The sequence below is a fragment of the Bos javanicus genome, chromosome 16 (genome assembly GCF_032452875.1).
Source record: "Bos javanicus breed banteng chromosome 16, ARS-OSU_banteng_1.0, whole genome shotgun sequence".
Classification (NCBI taxonomy): Eukaryota; Metazoa; Chordata; class Mammalia; order Artiodactyla; family Bovidae; genus Bos; species Bos javanicus.
In genome coordinates, this window is record NC_083883.1 from 62176349 (window position 1) to 62194835 (window position 18487).

The window sequence follows — 18487 nt, forward strand, 5'->3', positions numbered from 1 at the left end:
GCCCGGCCTCAGCTAGACGCGGGGGAGAGAGAGCAAGGGCTGGGAAGCGCCGGCGGGAAAGGAGTTGGCCGGAGGAGAAGAGGAGGCCGAGGACGAGGAGGATGGAGTCATCTAGTTACGGAGCGCGCTCGATCATCAGGCCGGGAGAAGCCCGGGACCGAGAGCGCGCGACGGAAGACCCCCGCCGAGCGGCCCGGCCTCCGGAGCGCCTGCCCCGCCCTTTGGTTCGAACGGAGGAGCGGAGAGGACACCAGCCGCCCGCTGGGGCCGGGACCCCCTCCACCTCGGGGGAACCCACGGAACCCTCGAAGGCCCGGACACCGCCGTCCGGGACACCTGCTGCCGCGGCCGAGCTAACCGCAGTATTTATACCCGGGGCGCGAGCGCGCACCGCGGGCAGCGGGTGGGGGAAGGCCCGTGAGGCCCCGCCCCGCTCCATGCAGTCCCGCCCTCCTGCCTGGCCGGACTCCCTCGGGGCGCTGGGACCCCCACTCCGGCCTGGGTTCGCCGCTTGCTGCCCGGTGGGGGGCTTGGCTGAAGGGCGGGCCTGCCTGCGGAAAGCGACGTCACGGCCGTTCCTGCAGTGTGAATGAATCAAAATGCCTGGGTGACCGCGGCCTCCCCAGCGGCCGGCACGCCAAGGGTGGAGGGGGAGGGGGAGGGAAGCGGGCGGGGGAGGGAGGAGGGGAAAAAAAAGCCAGAGCTGCAGCAACAGCGTCTCCTCAACCCGGGATGTGCACCAACCCGGGAGAGGGAGATCAAAGGGATTTGAAACAGACCGGGGACTGGCAGGGGGAGGGGGCCAGGCAGCCTGTGGAATCCTGCTGGAGAAACGGAGGGTCCGCTTCCACCGTGACTTCGGCGGTCTGGTTGGGTGTTTTTTTTATTATTATTATTTTCCAATTTCTGAATCCAGCTTGAGCGAGAGATCTCCGTAGACTGCGACTCGCTGGCTCTCGCTCGGAGATGATGCAGAGCGCAGCTGTCCCCGCGGAGGGGGCTGTCAAGGGGCTCCCGGAGATGCTTGGTGTGCCGATGCAACGTAAGACACCCCCCTTTCTCGCTGATTTAATTTGGTAGCCAGACAGCCAGCAGCTTGGGCCGGTTTGGGGCGGGCCGGACGCTGCGCGTAGCCTGGACCGGAGGGGACGGGCGGGGCGAGGGGCCGACGGCTGGGGCGCAGAGGCGGTCGCAGGGCAGGGGCACCGGGCAGAGTGCGTGTGAAGGGTCTGGCCTTCGGCCCTAGGGGCTGAAAGTGAACGCCTCCGGGATAGTGCTCGAGGCGAACCGAGGGATACCGAACCCCGCATCCCCAGCCTGTGGCTTTTCTAGGAGCGTTGGGGAGAGTGTTGTTTGGGGACGCCAGGGGAACAGGCTGCAAGCCAGGCCAGAGCCCTGGGGTGGTCCCCCCAAATCACTCCCCCGGGGGGGGGGGCGGGGAGGGCTACAGTCAAAGCTCGCAGTATCGCTAGTGCAACTTCACCCCAGCTGGCGGAAAGTTGGAGAGCGCGTCCCCCGCCCCCGGGGCTGGCGGCACAGAAGCCCAGGCCCACTCTCTGTCCCCGCGCGCAGGGTGTTCGCGCCTGGTGCGTCCCCAGCCACTGCTGCCCGCAGCGCCCGCCGCCTGCGCCGCCGAGACTGCCAGCTCCCAGTGAGGAAATCCACTCGCCATATTCTAGCAAGCCGAGGAATGAAGGGAGGGGGAGCACCAGGACGAAGTTCTGAACTCGGGGTACATCCTTGGTGCACGAGAGGGCAGGTTTCGGGATGGCTTGGACTCGGAAGGGAAGAGATTAGAGCGTAAGGGCGCTTTGCTCGCCCGCTCGCTTGTCTTTCCTGTGCCCGAAATTAGGAAGGTGGCCGAAGCTCAGAGCCTGTTTATCTTCAGGTGTGTGTGTGTGAGAGTACGTGTGTGCGCGCGCGCGCAGGGATTTTCCAGGTGGGAATCTGTTTCTGACCCTCACTCGCGAAGGGTGAGTCTTCGGTGGAAAATCTGTGCAGAGGCCAGAGCAGGTCCCGTGGCGTCGCGCGCGCGTGGCGGGCGCCGCGCGAGCCCTGCCCCGCGGGCTCTTAGGTTCCGCGGAACGCCTCTGGGCTTGGGAGAGAGAAGAAGGGCTTCCTCCCTCTAGTAGCCGAAGGGTTTCCGCCTGCGACTTCTTCCATGGAGCGGTAGCTACATCCTTGAGGTTTAAGTAAGGGCCGGCTCATCCACGGATGGTACCTACCTACGAACTAGGATGCACGAGCGCGCCCTCCTGCGCCCCGGCTCTCCATGACAAGGTTTCTGCCCCAGCAATACCTCAAAGGTAGGCTGGCGAGTGTTCCCCGACTCCGCGACTTCCTAAGAAGTTTGTGAGAAGGGACTAGAAGAGGATAGCTTCACTCAAGTTATTTAGGTTGCTCCTTGACTATCCTACAGTTATCTTTTGTGTCTTTTTCGGTCAGTTATTGACAATTCTAAGTCTGCGCTGTGCCTTCGAGAGTTTACTGCTAAATGTGTCTGTAGAAGGTGTTGGGGGCTCACTGACTCCTTACTCCCCTCATCCACCAAGGGCGGGGAGGGAGGGGGTTGTCAGCCCCTCGCACACACACTCACAAACCCTGTCAAATGTGCTCCGGCTTAAGCTGATTGTCACTCTGTGCAAGTGAGGGGAGGAGTGTGAGAGTGGACGAAGGTGTGTGTTTCTCGGGTCCCTTTACTGTGATTTAATAGTTGCGGTCCATAGGTGGCCTGTGTTAGGACTGCAACATAACACAGTGGATTTCGCTCTGACAGCCTTTCTTTGGATGCCTCGCACACACTCTCAGATGGTCTCACTTTTTGTTTTTCTTACTCAGAGACAAGTTTGATTCCATCATCAGGAACTCGATTTCCTAAAATGCCTAGAACTCACCCTCAGAGCAACAGTTCGCCAGGGCTCAGCGTCTGGGTTCGAAGTGTGGAAAACTTAAGGAGGTAGAGAAGGGGACTCTCATTCCAGGGTGGTCCAGCAAGGCAAGGCTGAACCCGGAGAGGGTGGTCTGTCCTTCCTTTTGTCTTGCCCTGGTTCTGTGGCCTGGGTTGGAGGCGGCACTGGCCAAAATTGAGGGCACCAATCCCTTTGGGGATTGGGATCAGTTTTTTTTTTTTCTTTTGGGGATGTGTGTGGATTGTTCCCTCACCAACTGCAGCAGATCTGGCTTCTGGCTATTAAGCTGCTGGTGCTGGGAACTAGGGGTGGAGGGGAGGAGGGGGGCTGGCCCCCTCTGGCATATTTATCCAGCCATTCTCTTTCTTGGGATGTACGACCCAGTAGCCTAAGGATTCCATGTAGAAGTGGACATGCCCTTGGGCCTCAGGGAGGGAGAGAGGTAATCCTGGGATGTGGGTGTTTAAACCCGGTGTGGGGGTGGGGGTGGGGAGCAGAGAATAGAAGAGCTCTCCAACAGCCCGGGTCCCTCCAACCCACCAACTGGAAGGCTTACCCATCCCCCCACCACAGCCACCTTCTGCTTCTTCACCCTGAGCCACCACAGATAGGGCACAGGTCTAGAGATCCCCCCACCTCAGTGCCTCTGGTGCCCTGGCCTCTAGGGGTATTGTAGGGGTTGGAATCCAGTTTGATTGTAGGGGTTGGAATCCAGTTTGGTTCTGCTTTGAGGGGATGGTTTAGGCGCATTCCCTTCAGGAAAAATTACCAAGTTATGTAATTATTTCTCTCTCTTGGCGGTCCTCTTCCTTACACCCTATCCGCTCGCTCCCATACCCCCCAACCCCCCCCCCCCCCGACACACACACATACTCCTTGCTCCTGGGTGGCCTGGTCTATGGCGCTCCCTGTCCCCTGCTTCACCGCTTGGAGGTTGCAGAGCAGGTCCCGGCCTTGCTCCCACAGCCCCTGGGTCACCCAATAAGGATGTGCCGGGCTCAGGCTTTCTTGGCTTTCTTCATCCCTTTGAGGGGCATAGGCCTGGGCAAGAAGCTTGGAAGAATCTGGAAGGAGAAGGCTGGGAGCAATCCAAGAGCAACTTAGGGTAGAGAAATACCCCCACCCCCCAAAGCTTGTATTGGTTGCCTGGGCAGCGCCCTCTCCCGCCTCAGGTCAGTGTTTTCTAAGGAACTCAAACCCTGGCTCCTTGCTCTGGGTGTCGGGAATGCTCTCCTGTGCAGGAGGCAACACCCTCAGGGTCACATCCAGCACCGGGCGAGTTCGTTGTTTTGTGGGTGCGGGCGGACAGGTTCAGAAAAGGACCTTGTCCTAAGTTGATGGGTCCCAGCTACTTGGCCCACGATTTAGGGTAGCTGGTTTCTGTTGTTCCTGGCACAGCCTGTCTTTGTCTGGGTGGTCCTCGCTGCGTCCCTGAGGGCTGCCAAGGTTGGAGTCCCCACAGCGCCTGACCCTGTGCAGCGCTGGGTGCAGTGACTTCTCAGCCAATTCCGAACCTCTCTTCTCCCCGAACCCAGCGGTTCCAGTCCTGCTGGTCCCTCTTGCTGGCCAAGACATTTAGGAACAACGAGGGACATGGCGGGCCTGGGGGGGTGGGGGCACGTTTTATCATCCCCTTGCCTTCGGTTTTGGCCCATCTCACAAGTAGTCTCCCGGGGCACCAAGGAAAGGAAAACGGACATCCGAGAATGTTGGCTGGAGAGCGGCCCGATCCCGCGGGAAGAAAGACTGATTAGCCCGGTCCAGACTGGGAGTGGTGAATGGGAAGCAGGCCCAGGGCGGAGGTCACCCATCTCTTGTGTCCTAAGAAAATCTATCTTGCAGCTCTCGTGAACCTCGAAGCTCTCCTGAACCCCGAAGCTGTGGGCAAGGGTGTTTGGTTTTGTATTTGATAGGATCTGGGCAAAGGACGGCTCAGGACGCCTCACTAGCCTTCTTCCCTTCCGGGTGCTCCTGCGTGGGGTGAATTCTCCCTGCCCTGGTCGGGTCCGACTCCTCGCCCCCAACCTTAAACTCTTGCAGGCTATATCTTAAGGGTGGAGTAAACGCATTTCCCGGCAGGGAGTTCTCTCCAACTCTGGAAAAGCGATTTGCTCTTCTTCCCATTCCCGCCTTTTTCGTGGTTCCAAGGGAGGTAAAAAGGAAAAAGAAAAAAAAAAAATATATATATATACACAAAATACAGAGAGATTGATATTTCATCAGATCCGATACAGATATTCAAACAGCAGCCCCCAACACCGCAAACCTCTTTCCCTGCGTCATAAATATATAGTCCAGCGCGGGCCAACTTTTATAGGTCAGACTGGTTGGTCCCGCTGGCAGATTTGGGCCTCGCCGGTTGGGGATCCTGCCCCCACCGTCCGGCCGGAGCTGCGCACCAGCCAGAGGGAATTTGGAGAAACCCGGGTGAGCGCGGCCGTGCCTCGTTAGGGGCGGCGGGGTGCCGCGGCGCCCGAGGGGCTCGCTTCTCGGGCCTCCTCGGTTCCCTTGCCTACACCGGAGAGGGCGGAGGGGAGCCCGCCTGGGAAGCCGCAGTCTCGGGGCGCTCAGGGAGAAGAATTAACGATTTAACCCAGACAGAGAGCAGGCAGGTCGGGCAAGTGAGGGTCGAAGGTCTGCACTGAGCAGCCCCAAGTCCGCGTCCGGGGAAGAAGAGAAATCCCGGCTGAGAAGAGGAGGCAGAACCTAACTCGAGTGGTTTCCTCGCTTGGCCGCGATCCATCCTCGCGGAAAAACAGAGCCAGGAGGGGCCAGGCGGGAGCGGCGTCCTTGGGTCTGGGAGCACGACCTGGGTGACCTCGCCGCCACCGGGGCAGAGCGCCTCTGCCCCCAGGGCAGGCGCCGGCCTGGGTGGCCCGAGGGAACCGAAGATGAATTGCTTCCAAAAGCGATTGCCTCGCACCTGCGGGCGGTGCACCGTCCGGAGCGAGCCCGCCGCGTGCCCTGGGTTTTTGAGGGTTCGCCTGGGGGGCAGGTGCGGACAGGGCGGCCCTTCCCGGGGAGCCGGCTTCGCCAGCACCGCGTCCACCCGCTCCAAGTGGAGGTCGCAGCTGCCAAGGGGGCAAAAGAGGGGGCGCATTCGGCATTTCTGCGCCTTGGCCCTTTCCCTCCGTCCACCTTCCTCGTCCACCTTCCTCTTCCTAGTTTATTATCCCGTTTAGTCTGGGATTGGCCAAGCCTGGAACCAGTTTCCTACTTGTTTGGAGCCGGGCAGACTTTTCTCGCCAGGAGCGCGGACGGAGCGCGGGAACTATAAACCCTCTTCTTCCGCATACCCATTTCGCACCAAGAATTTGGGAAAACCTTGTTCGCCCCCACGCGGGCGGCACAAGTCTTTCCGTGAATTTTTAACCCTTAGAAAGCGATTCTCACATTTTGGGGGCAGTTCCTCCAGCACAGAACCTGGAGGCAGCCGGCGGGTCCCTGCGCCGCGCGCCCCTTTCCCGCGCCGCGCGCCCCCTTCCCGCGTTCCCCTCTGGGCTCCTGGCCCTGATCCCCGCTCTTAGCGGACCTGGAAGAGCGCTCGAAACGTGGCAGGCTCAAGAGAGACGAGGTCTGTACCTGGACAGCTGTTGTTGTAAATTAAATTCGACCTGGGCAGGGACTTAGTAACACTGTGCGCCCGGGAAAGAAATGGAGCGGGCCGCGGGCTGTACCCAGTGTCCTACAGCGGAAGGCGCGGCTGGGACTCAGCGCAGGCTTCATTCACCCTTTGGGGCTCAGAGGTTGGTTTCATCAAGGATGGGATTTTTTTTTTTTTTAAGGCAGGGTGAATGTCTTTTAAAGGAATCTGAAGGATGAAACTAGTCAAGAAGAATTACTAGCAAAGCCCGGGCGAGATGAAACCAGGAGCGGCAGGAAGTTAAATGAAGGAATACCAAAGAGAGGTGTACCTCCCTCCCGACACGCCAAAAACAAAGCGGGGTTAAGGCAAGAATGTAGGCTGAACGCCCCGGGGATTAGAGTAGAGTCTTCAAGTAGAGTCGAGTCTTCAAGACGTCTAGGAGGGGCAACCTACGCGACCAAATACCAGGGTCGATTTTACAAAATCGAGTCCTCCTGGAGGTGAGGTGGGGTAGGGTGGGGTCGAGGGGTCGAAGCAGGAGGGAAACCGGCGTAGCAGTGGCTTTCCATTGAGTAGACAGAGCACAGCCCACCGGGGCGTCTTGGATTTTGAACAGTGACCTGATGACCCCGCTGACCAGGTGTAGACAGCCTCAAGTCCTAAATATTTCCATTGTCCTAACACTTCCCTTTTGCCTCGGATTTTAGAGTCCTTTCACTCTGTGCTCCAGTCAATTAGTGATTACTTTAGCACCGCATTAGCAGACAGAACCCAGAGAGACTCAGGTGCTGGGAGGGCTGCAGTGGAGGAAAGGGAGGGAGACAGCCACACCTGCAGTCATCCAGGGATGGGAAATTAGTTAACAGGCACTCACCTTTCTTTCTATTACATTGTTAAGAGGTCTCCTTTGAGCCTCTTGATTTAGTCTGTACCGGTGGGTATCTTGTGGGTTTCTCAGGGAAACTAGTCTTCTCCTAATTAAGGAGTTGTGGAGCGGGGAGGTGGGTGGAGTTGGATGGAGGGATCTTGTGCCATTTCTTTCAATCAGGGAAATAGATCAGGATTGGGGCTGAGAAGCTTTGGAATGCAGAGAGACTTGGAAACAGTTTAGTTGCTGAGCGGCCGGTGGAAAGGAGTAATCTTATCCACTTTGGGAAACCCAAGGCTGGAGACAGACTGAAACAGCCGTTTGCTATGACGCACCAGATACCTTACTGTATAGATGGCTGAGTTTGGAGATGGATGGTGTGTGCAGGGGGTTCGTTTTGTAATGGTTTTCTGCCTTTCCTCCCCTTCTGGAACGAGTGTTAACAATGCCCATAACACAGATGTGAGCCAACAGGGTCTACTGCTTTTAGGAAAATGTCATCATGGCTTGAATGTCTGTCTTCCTTGTCTGTCTCTCTTTCCTTTCTCCCTTCCTTCCTCCTTTTGTGAGATCCTTGCGGGAGGAGCATGGGTTTGCACAGGATTTCTGACCAGCGGGATCTCATCAAGGGTTGAGTGCCTAGCAGGCTGTGGGGAGGTAGATCCATCCATCTCTCACGCAGTTTCCAGGAGGCTTGGGGTGGGGGAGGAGAGCAATTTCTGGATCTGGAACAGAAACGATCCCAGAGCGGGGCTACTGTTGTTTGTGATAGGAAGAAAAACTCACATGCCCCCTGTGAGGTCTTTACCTTTTTAAGGTCTCAATTTTATAGGAACCTCCATCAAAATGGAGCACAAATGAGCCATTTTGAGGCGCTGCAGCTGAGGGTAGGAAGAGAGGTTTAACTGGCAAAATTGAAATGGATTCTTCCTTGGAAAATGTACTTTGGGTTCGTGGCGGGCTGGAAAAATAGTCTCAGGAGGCAACTAGTAACTCCTATTGTTTTTTGGCAGATTTCTTTTCTCTGATCCCCACTCCCCTTCCCTCTGCCAATCTAGGTCTAGTCACAGATGTTTTACTGTGGTATCTCACCCCCAAATGCCTTTAAAGTATAATTGGCTTTAATTATAATGTTAGGGGGTTAAGGGATTGGTTCTGGGAACAGCTTAATAGAGACAAAACTTGCAGCCAAATTAATTGAAAGTTTCTTCTTATGAAGGAGCAGTTGCCAAACATATGGAATATTGCCACAGAATGAGACATCAGAAAAATGCATTGTGGAGATTCAGCAATGATTAAATGTGAAGAATGGAATAGAAATAGATGTCTGTGGCAGTTCCATAGACTGTCATGGATTCGTTTAATGTGATTTTTCGGTTTTATTTGCAATTATTGAGAATAGTCAATACTCAACAGAAGATTACTAATTCTGTGTCAATGTATAACCTAGGAGATAATTCTACACCTGCAAAATATATGTCTACATTTCTTATTTACTATGGGATGCCTTCTTTTAAAGGGTTGTCCAGATTCAGCCTTAAATGGTAACATCAAAATTGTCTCAATGCTACTTTTGAATTTGATCTTTCATCGAAGAGGTTACTATTTTTGAGCTAAGCAGAAGAACAAAAGAGATTTTCAAAGGGACCTCAAACCACCAAATGAAACAAATAGGATCTGTGGTGGGAAGGATTCTAGGGAAGAACAGGGGGAGAAGACGACGTTAGGTGTGATAATTTCTGATTCTCTGACTCTTTTCTAGTTGTTAGTCATTTGTCAAGACAAACTAGAAATTAGATAAGATGTGTGTAGATTGCTGTATTTTTGAAGTACATCAGCGAACAGGATTATATTAGAGAATATAATTTACCTTAAATGTGATGCCAGGTTTTGTTTTGTTTTTTACTTATCTCAATATTTTTGTGGCTGGCCCAGATCCTTATAGACAATGCTGTCATCACATAATAACACAATGTTCAATAAACTTTTTGTTCTTAAATTTTTAAAGAACTAATATTGGAATTTTGTGCTTCTACTGTGCTGTTTAAGATTATTCTTACTAGATTATTAAGAGAAAGTTTATGAGAAACATTTTTGAAAATTATGTTTGGTTTCTTGAAGATGCTTTGGTTTAGAATAAGGGAACATATAAATAAGGATGCTCTAAGTTCAGTTCAGTCGCTCAGTCATGTCTGGCAAAGCATTTCAGTATTCTTACTGAGAATCATGAACTCCTTATTGCCATAGAATAAGGGAACATATAAATATGCTCTAAACTGTTCAATAAAAGTGAATTGTCTTTAATAGGGAAATAATAAAGAGCCAGGAGGGGGTAGAAAACAGACACATCTAGTTCTGATTTGTCATATAAACTGCATCCTGTGTCTCAGTTCTCTATTCCTTTGGTCACAGTTATCAGGTGATTTGAAAGGGGAGTTATGACCAGAAAACAAGGTTTTATTGTCAGTAGGGATGGCAGCGACTTTGAAAAGTTTTATTTAAGAAATAGGTATTGAATAACAGAACTTTCAATTAGTTTAACTGTACCTCTGTTATAATTCTGAGACTTGGATATTCCAGAACTTAGGTTTGCATTTAGGCAGGTCTGGTGCCATACTTGCTATGTCCTGTGGCCTTCTGTTAGCAACACTTGAGAATTAATCATTCCCAGATGAAACGAATAAGCCCCCACTGAGAATATTTCCCCAGCCTGCCTTTTCAAAACCTCCTTCTTTCTTTCTTAAAGAACTTTAGGTAACAGAGCGACATTGTCTGCCATTAAGTGCTGTTTTCTCCCTCTTCTATGTTGGGAAGGAATCGAGAATTCCAAGAAAAACATTTGCATAATATTTCAATTATATATGTGTTTCCTTAAAGCCCCATTTGGCTTTTCTCCTTTCAGTTTGAAGTCAGTTAAAAAAAAAAAAAAAGCAAATAAAATTAAGTATTTTGGGAAACATACAGTAGCCAAATGTTATTTAAGACAGAGTTCAAAACGAAAACTACTTACCAGCAAAAGAATTTGAGGTGAAACCCACCAGACAGAGGTGCTTTGGTGAGCATTGTTGGCAGCCTTGGTCTTCAGTCAGTCTCAGAATCTATCACAGAGAAAAAGAAGATTCTAGCCCTGGTTTGCTCCCCAGTTGTGTACCCTTAGGGAAGCCCTTTTAAATGTAGAGGTTCACTTTTCTCAAGATCTCAAGGAAGAGTAAATGAGCTTACAGATTTGCAAGTTCTTGACAAAATTCATAGTGTGGGCAAACTTAAAGACCACAATCATGATCACGGTTCCTGTTTTGGGGATGGAGTTGCCCTAAGTGGGCTGGAGGGCTCCTGGGTTTCCCGAGAGGATGGCCAAGACAGTAGGGAACACTGAAGGGGTCTCCAAACAGGAAAGAAACCCTGGAAGCAGGTCCCAGGGACCAGCTCCCTATCCAGAAAGAAGCAAGGAAAACCTTTTCCTGGGCATAAGGCTGTCAAGTCAAATGGTTTGTGAAACAAAAAGAATTTTATTGTCCAAAAAGCAGTGATAAAGCAATGTCTTGCAGGATTCCAAAGTGGCCCATGAAAGTCCAAATTTTACAAAATATTAATCTGTTCTGAGACTGTAATTAAATGAACATTATTCCAACCAGTACAAAATACCTGTCTTTAAAATATTAAAGTATTCACCAGCATTATGGGTCCAATGGAAATATCTGAAATTCTAAATCATTTTCCCAGAAAGATAAACTTTCTCAAATACACTTTAGAAATCCTTGTCAAGTGCGTTGGTTCTAGTTTTAGTCCCCTTAGTGAGAAAAAAATTGTTTTTCCTCACCTTGTTGATCTTCTGTGACCAAAGAGATGGAAAGCACAATTTTTCAAAGAATTAAAATCGATTAAACAAACACAAACAGTCTCTGAAATGTTTCAAGGTGGCCCCAGGTTCCTTGAGAGCAGTTTCTTGGAAATGAAGAAACGTGAGTGGGGAATAAAAATACACAGTACTTATTATACATACCAGAGGGGTGTGGGCAATTTGATCTGCTGCAGACCGTATTAGACCTTTGATCTCTTCCACTTCCCACCTTTCTGAAACTTCTCAAATGGAGGAATTTGGGGATTTAAAACAGAATCCGTTGTCTGTGGGCCACTCTGAAAAATAAGCACCATGTGCACTTCAGGTGATTTGAGGGCTGAGCATCACGTTGTGGCTTTTATGAAAGCTTATAAGCTTCCTTGATGAAGAAGTAGGTTCCAGCTATAGGTAAAGGGTTTTTAGTTATTTCTTACCAAACAAGAAATAGTCACTTCACCATTGGGCATTTAGATGTCTCCAAGGAAAATAGGAGAAGCCTCAAATGTTAATTTGAACTCAATCCACTCTTACCTGGATACATTACAGCAGAAGGTCAGGCAGTTTGTGGTCCCAACTACCCCACTCTCAGCACTCACATGTGAAGAGGGGGACCAAGGTCTGGCAAATTTGCCCTCATTCTGTGGAGGAAAAAATCTGACAGATTTCTTTATTCCAAAAAGACTGAATCTTGTAATGTTGCATTATCTGCTGTTCATACTCTGGGATTATGTTGATTAGAAAGGGTTGTACATTTTCCAGATGCTTTAGAACAAGGGGGGTGAAGGAGAGTTTTGAGTGTTTTGGTGGTGAGGGTAGGGAAAATTATATTGGGAAATAATGAAGCATGAAATAATTTTGATACGCTTTAAATGTATAAATCCATCTTGTTGGTGACCGGCTATGAGAAGGGAGAAGGAAGCTGACCACTGAGCTTGGACAAAGGTATTATGGAAGAAGTGTTTTATACTCATTAACTGACGCAGTCACGTAGCAACCCTGAGAAAATGATGTTATTATCTCCATTTTACAGATAAGAAAGTTGAGGCTTAAAGAGATTCTACCATGTGTGTGATTGTCCAAAATCACACACGTGGTAGAATCAGCATCTCATTATCGTAAATAATTTGGAAGGCCTAAAGATTTGAAGATCTGAACTCTAACCAGAACTGAAAATTTTCAAATTCCCTAAGTAGTTTTCCAAAAAGGTCTTTGAGCAAAATTTTCTACCTCCCCCTAGCTTTCCATTTCACTCACTATCCATTCTCCCTACCTCTCCAGGGTTGGACAGCTCCCTCATCCAGAGATGGTTTCCTTTCTGTAGATACAGCTTGACTTCAGAAAAATTGGCATTTTCCCCGAGTCACCACGCCTCAGCTGTTGTATCCAGATATGCGTGTGCATGTGTTTGTGTGTCTTTAGGAGTGTGCGTTAGAATCTGTGGCATGTGTGTGTGTACCTATGAATACATGTATGTGTATATGCTAAATGTTTGAGTATACGTGAATGTGTGTGTGTGTGTCAGTGAATGTGGTATGTGTGGGTGCCTTTGTCTATGTATGAGTGTGTATGCTTAGTGAACATTAGTGATTGTGTGTTTCTCTGTGTGTCTGAGTATATATGGGAGTGTGTCTGTGTTAAGTATGTCTTTGTATATACTGCAAGTGTGACTGTGTGGGTACATCTGACTATGTGTATGTGTCTGAGTGTGTGTAAGGGCATCTGCTTGGGTAGTTGTGTACATGCAGCTGTTCTCCCTGCAGACTTAGGTCTGTGCCTTGGGTTGTGTCTCTCTGCTGGACTCTGGTGGACGGCCCCATGATGGGAGGGTATTGTCCCACGTGGTCCAGCATGTCCACAGATGCCTTGGCTGCTCCAGGAGTGTTGCTGTCTTTTCATGCCTGGGTTTACCCTCTACAGAGCCCCAGCAGAGAGTATCACCACAGAACACTTTCCTGCAGATAAGATAAAAATGTTCATTTTAAATGAAATGACTCCTCAGATCAGGAACTGAGTTTATAGATCAGATTCTGTCTTAGTGACTACAGAAGTCTGCTTAAACTCCAGTTTTCAAGGTAAAATCTTGCCGTATCAAATACTGCATGGATAAGTCAAGTTTACTAGGGACTTGGAAATCCTCTCACACCTTGGAAATTTTGGTTATGACTTTATTTCTTGTAGGAGACCTATATAAGCTCTGTCCTGTTCAGACTCTTCAAATTATGGGGAAAAAAATAGTTTATTGTAGGTTAAAAAAAGATTTGTGTTGTTGCTCTTTGAAATTTTCTGATAAACATTTCACATGCATCTGAATAATTGCCTGGAGCTCTGTCTCCTGAAGTGTGGGGTCTGAGGTCACAGGTCCTCACCCCCATCACAGGTGGGGATGAATCTGAACTTGAATAAATGAATCAACAAGCTGGCACCTTGCAGCTGGGGGGAGGGGATCAGCCGGACAGGGGTTCCCACTCCCAGCCCTGCTTGGGCATTAGGTGTCTGTCCCCTAAAACACCTGCGTGCTCTGTCCGAAGGAGGGAGAGCTGTCCCTCAGACATTTCTGTCTGCACAGTTATTAGGGAGCACCAGAGGCTGTTGGCTTATCAACTCCTCGTCACTGACACAGAGCAGCTTAGAGACTATTCCTCCACCTCCATCTCCCCTCCGTATGTGACACGTGACCCAGTAGAGCTAGCTGGGTGAGGTGATGTCTGACCTTCTAGCTCTGGGGTTGGGTGAGCCCACCCCATGACAGGCTTAGTTCAAATCCTGGTTGCCCCGTTGGGGGACCTCTGACATTTTGCTTGACCTCTCCCAGACTCAGTTTCCTCATCTGTAAACTGGGGATAATAATATTCCTACACCAAGTTGTGTGGATTGAGGAAACCTATGCGCAGGGCCTGGCATAGTTTATAACAGGTTCTTGTTGCCTGGTTTTACCTTTATTGTTGATATACAGTGGATCTCTTAAAACCATTTCTGCATTATTTTTGTTTTTTTAAAAATGCTCTCTCTCTCAAAATCTGCAGTGGAATACAGTGGGAAAGGTTTTGTTTTCTTTTAACTTAAAAAGCACCCTTAGTATATCCTTTACCTTTTTGCCAAGCTTGAGGACGCCAGCTGGGTTCCAAGGCCTCAACCCCAAGTTTGGGAAGCCCAGCCTGATCCCTCTGGAAGCACTCCCTGCAGGCTGGAGGTCGAGAGAAATGGCTCATCTGCCTGCTTTTAGTGTTGTTCCTAGACATGATGTTGTCTCCGCTTCCAACCCTCTAAACCCCCCACCCCTGCCCGCCCTTCCTGCATACATTAGCCTTAATGTATTCTCCCTTGAATACTCATCATATTAAGGCTCCCGGTAGATACCTTGCTTGAAATAAATTTTATGGGCACGCATCCTCGCCCTCATCTCCATGCATTTGTGGCCTGGAGGAGAAATATAGCTGTATCTTTCCGTGGAGGCCAAACAACAATTAGGTGGGAATGGGCAGCCCTCTGGCCTGGGCACAAGGCAGGGTGTGGGGAGGGAGCGGGCTTGCTCTCCGTTCCCCTATCGGTCTTTCCCAGCTTAATTTGCCTCTGCTGGCCTGCAACCTGGCTCCTGGGACAAAGACGTCCCTAGTTGGTTTTTTCCAGGCTGATGATCCACGAAGACCCACAGGTCGGACCAGGCACCCGCAGCTCAGTGGGGCATGGGTTCCTTTGGCTCTGCACCGCACCTCCAGGCTCACCTCTTCGCTGAGCCGGAGGGCTTCTCCCCTAGGGCTTCCTTCCCATCCTTTGCATAAAGATGCCTGAGCAGACTTCCTTCACAGCTCTTTCCGTAAAACTCAGCAGCTGCCACCAGAGCGCCTGCAAGGGAGGTCCACACCCTTTTCCTCTTAATGGCTCCATTTACCTGCCTATCCCCATCCCTTTCCCAGGCTGGACTTGTCACACCAAGGGAGCTCCAGGTTACCCGCCCCTTACTTACTATAGCTTCATCTCTTCTTTCCCAACCTCCCAACTGGTAAGGCCCCTGCCCTCAGAACCCTCCCTGGCAGCCCCAGGGATGTGGGGTGGTTCCTGAAGAGTCAAGCGTGTGGTTGAACAGGAACCTGCCTGGAGGTGCCTGATGAGTCCCCAAGCCATGGCACAGCTGCTGTGTGCTGTGGGTCCACTCTGAACCTCCACATGAGGGTCTTGACATCTAGGCGGGACTTCTTGGTGGGAGTTCAATGAGATCAAGCTCAGAAACTTGGGCCCCTAACTTTCCTTACTCAGCCCAGTGGCACCACTGCAAATACCCAGTTACTGCAGTTATCTTACCTCCTAATGATAGAGACCTTTACTGAACACCTACTAAATACCAAGTCCTTGTCCTGTATACTGAGTCCTGTTGTTTGGCCTCCAGCCAAAGTGTTGTGAAGATGAATTGATTAATATATCTTCACAACACTTCTACCAGATTCAATTGTCATCATCACTCCATTTTACAGGCGAGGAAACTGAGGCAGAGGCAGAGTATTGGGTTGGCCATAAAAGTTCGTTTGGGTTTTTCTGTAAGATGGTTTGGAAAAATCCAAATGAACTTTCTGACCAACCCAATGATTTGTTAAAGCTTAGAAAGCAGAATCAAAATTGGGCAGACTGGCTCCAGAATCCACGGTCTTAACCTGTGTCCTATCTTGCCGCTCTTATTCAATGGAAATTCCTGTAGCTGTCCTGTGCTTAGCCCTTTGCTGGGACTCCTTGGTAAATACTTACTGGTCGAACAGTTTCTTTGTCAAGGAGGAGAGCTTTTGAGATAAAAAGAAAATCCCATCTGAACTGGGACCGGTAGTGAGTGTCCAAGCCTACATGTACCAGGGAGTTTTCATTTTGGTCTGAGAATCCGGTCAAAGGGCAAGGCATCTAGTGAGTCTGACCTTTAGGCAATGGTGGTGCCTGCTGAGGCCATGAAGGGAACAGACTGTGTTGGGGTTCAGTTGGGTTTGAGATCAACACTGTGTGTACAGGGCTAACAATGATAGTTAGTGAATGTCTCCATAGCCTGTCTGTGTTTTAGATATAAATGACTTAATACTTGAGAAAGCTTTCTCTTTACATAGGTTTGCTGCTGCTGCTGCTAAGTCGCTTCAGTCATGTCCGACTCTGTGCAACCCCATAGACGGCAGCCCACCAGGCTCCGCCGTCCCTGGGACTCTCCAGGCAAGAACACTGGAGTGGGTTGCCATTTCCTTCTCCAATGTGTGCAAGTTAAATGTGAAAGTGAAGTCCCTCAGTCTTGTCTGACTCTTAGCGACCCCATGGACTGCAGCCTACCAGGCTCCTCCGTCCATGGGATTTTCCAGGCAAGAGTACTGGAGTGGGGTGCCATTGCCTGCTCCGTTACATAGGTTTGAATGTGTTCAGTTTTTCCCCTTAATGCTTTGAGGCTAATGCTCTTATGTGAACACTTTAAAATCACAAGTCTTGATAGCCTGTCTATTTTTTAGATATGAATGACATAATACTTGCGAAAGCTTTCTCTTCACGTAGGTTAGATGTGTTCAGTTTTTCCCCTTAATGCTTTGAGGCTAATACTCTTATGTGAACACTTTAAAATCACAAGAGATTTAGTTTTACTACTTTTGTTGACATTTTGGGATGTGCAGGAAAAACTAGTGAAGAACTGTCTCCAGGTGAGCTTCTTAGGAATTTTTTCTTTTTGTAAATTTAAACATATATATTAAAAATTTTTACATTGTTGTGTTGGTTTCTGCCATACAACCATGCAAACCAGCCATAAATATACATACATACCCTCCTTAACCTCCCTCCCTGTGATACATATATACTATGGAATATTACTCAGCCATAAAAAAGAATGCATTTGAGTCCATTGAGGACTAGTGAGGTGGATGAACCTAGAGCCTGTTACAGAGAGTGAAGTAAGTCAGAGAAAAACAAATATCATGTATTAATGCATATATATGGAATCTAGAAAAATGGTTTTGATGAGCCTATTAGGAAGCAGATACAGAGAAAGAACTTGTGGACACATTGGGGGAAGGAGAGGGTGGGACGAATGGAGAAAGTAACATCAACATATATACTGTATCAGGTGGAAGATGGGCAATTGGTGAGAAGTTGCTGTATCGCTCAGGAGCCCAGCCTGGCATTCTGTGATGACTTTGAGAGGATTTGATCAGTAATTTATTTGGTGATAAATATCTTTGGAGGTACTCTTGTGTGCCCGGCACTGTGCTAGGCATGGAGGAGACACAACTGAGAAAGAAATGCTGCTCCTGCTCTTAAGGATTCCGCCTTTTAATGGGAAGGATAGTGTGTAAAAAGACAAGTAGCAAAAAATGCTATAATAGAGGTAAGAAACCCCAGGGTTTGCCAGCCTTGTGACCTGCTGTGTTATGAGACTACCATGGGAGGCCAAATGCTTGCCCATTTATGTTTTTGTTCTTAACATTTGTTACAGTCCTTTTTTTGAGGGAAAGGACAAGGGAAAATGGCTAGAGATGTTTACACTATTTGTTCATCCAACTGTGAAAGCCTGACCATTTTATACATTTTGAAACTAATTCAGTGACTCAAAAATACTATCAATCCCCTGAGCAATCCCTTGGTAGAGATGGGATGGCAGAGAAATAGACCTTGGCTAGGAAGTCACCCAACCCAGGAACAGGATGGGGCAGTGGTTAGGATTCAGTTGCGGACAACAGAGTCCATTTTCACTATTTAAATGGAAAGTGGTCAATTACCAGGTATGTATTAGATGACTTTCAGGTTAGTGGAGCCAGCCCTGGAGCAAGCTTCTGGGAATAACTCCCAGTCCCCAGAATGGTGTTGCTTCTGCCATGATTGATTAGGACATTAAAACCAGAGAATCCTGTGGCCTCTGCCGTGCTCCACATGAGCATAATGGGGGCCTGCCTCTTGGCTGTGCCTCCATTCTACTCAATTCTGAATTCTGGTCTCTCCTTAGTGCATCTGATTGGCAGACTCTAAATCACATTTGGAACCTGAGCTGCAAGGGAGTCTGGAAAAGCAGAGTCTAGTTTTCCTGTCTGAGGTACTACACGAAGTCATATTCACTGGGGATATTAATTGATGGTATCTTTTGTATTTCATTAAAATACTGAGATTCTTTCTCCTCTTGGACCTTTAGGCATGGACCTTGGTCACTACCCCTCTCCCCTACATATCATTTTCTGTTTAGGCCAGATGGCCTCTCAGTCCATGCCTAGGCAGGGCTCACTTTAGAGGTTTTAGCACAGATTCTACCCAGTAGTGAAAGTGTCATGGGCTTCCCTGGT

At 49.4% G+C, this 18487-nt stretch overlaps 1 protein-coding gene across 1 annotated transcript in view; it reads left to right on the forward strand.

The window, feature by feature from the left end:
* Positions 1-666: 666 nt before the first annotated feature.
* LHX4 (LIM homeobox 4) overlaps positions 667-18487 on the forward strand; it is a 46825-nt gene continuing 29004 nt past the window's right edge. The window contains exon 1 of the mRNA XM_061383377.1: positions 667-1042. Coding sequence (XP_061239361.1) covers positions 967-1042 — 76 coding nt within the window. The 5' untranslated portion in view covers positions 667-966. The remainder of the gene's footprint in view (positions 1043-18487) is intronic.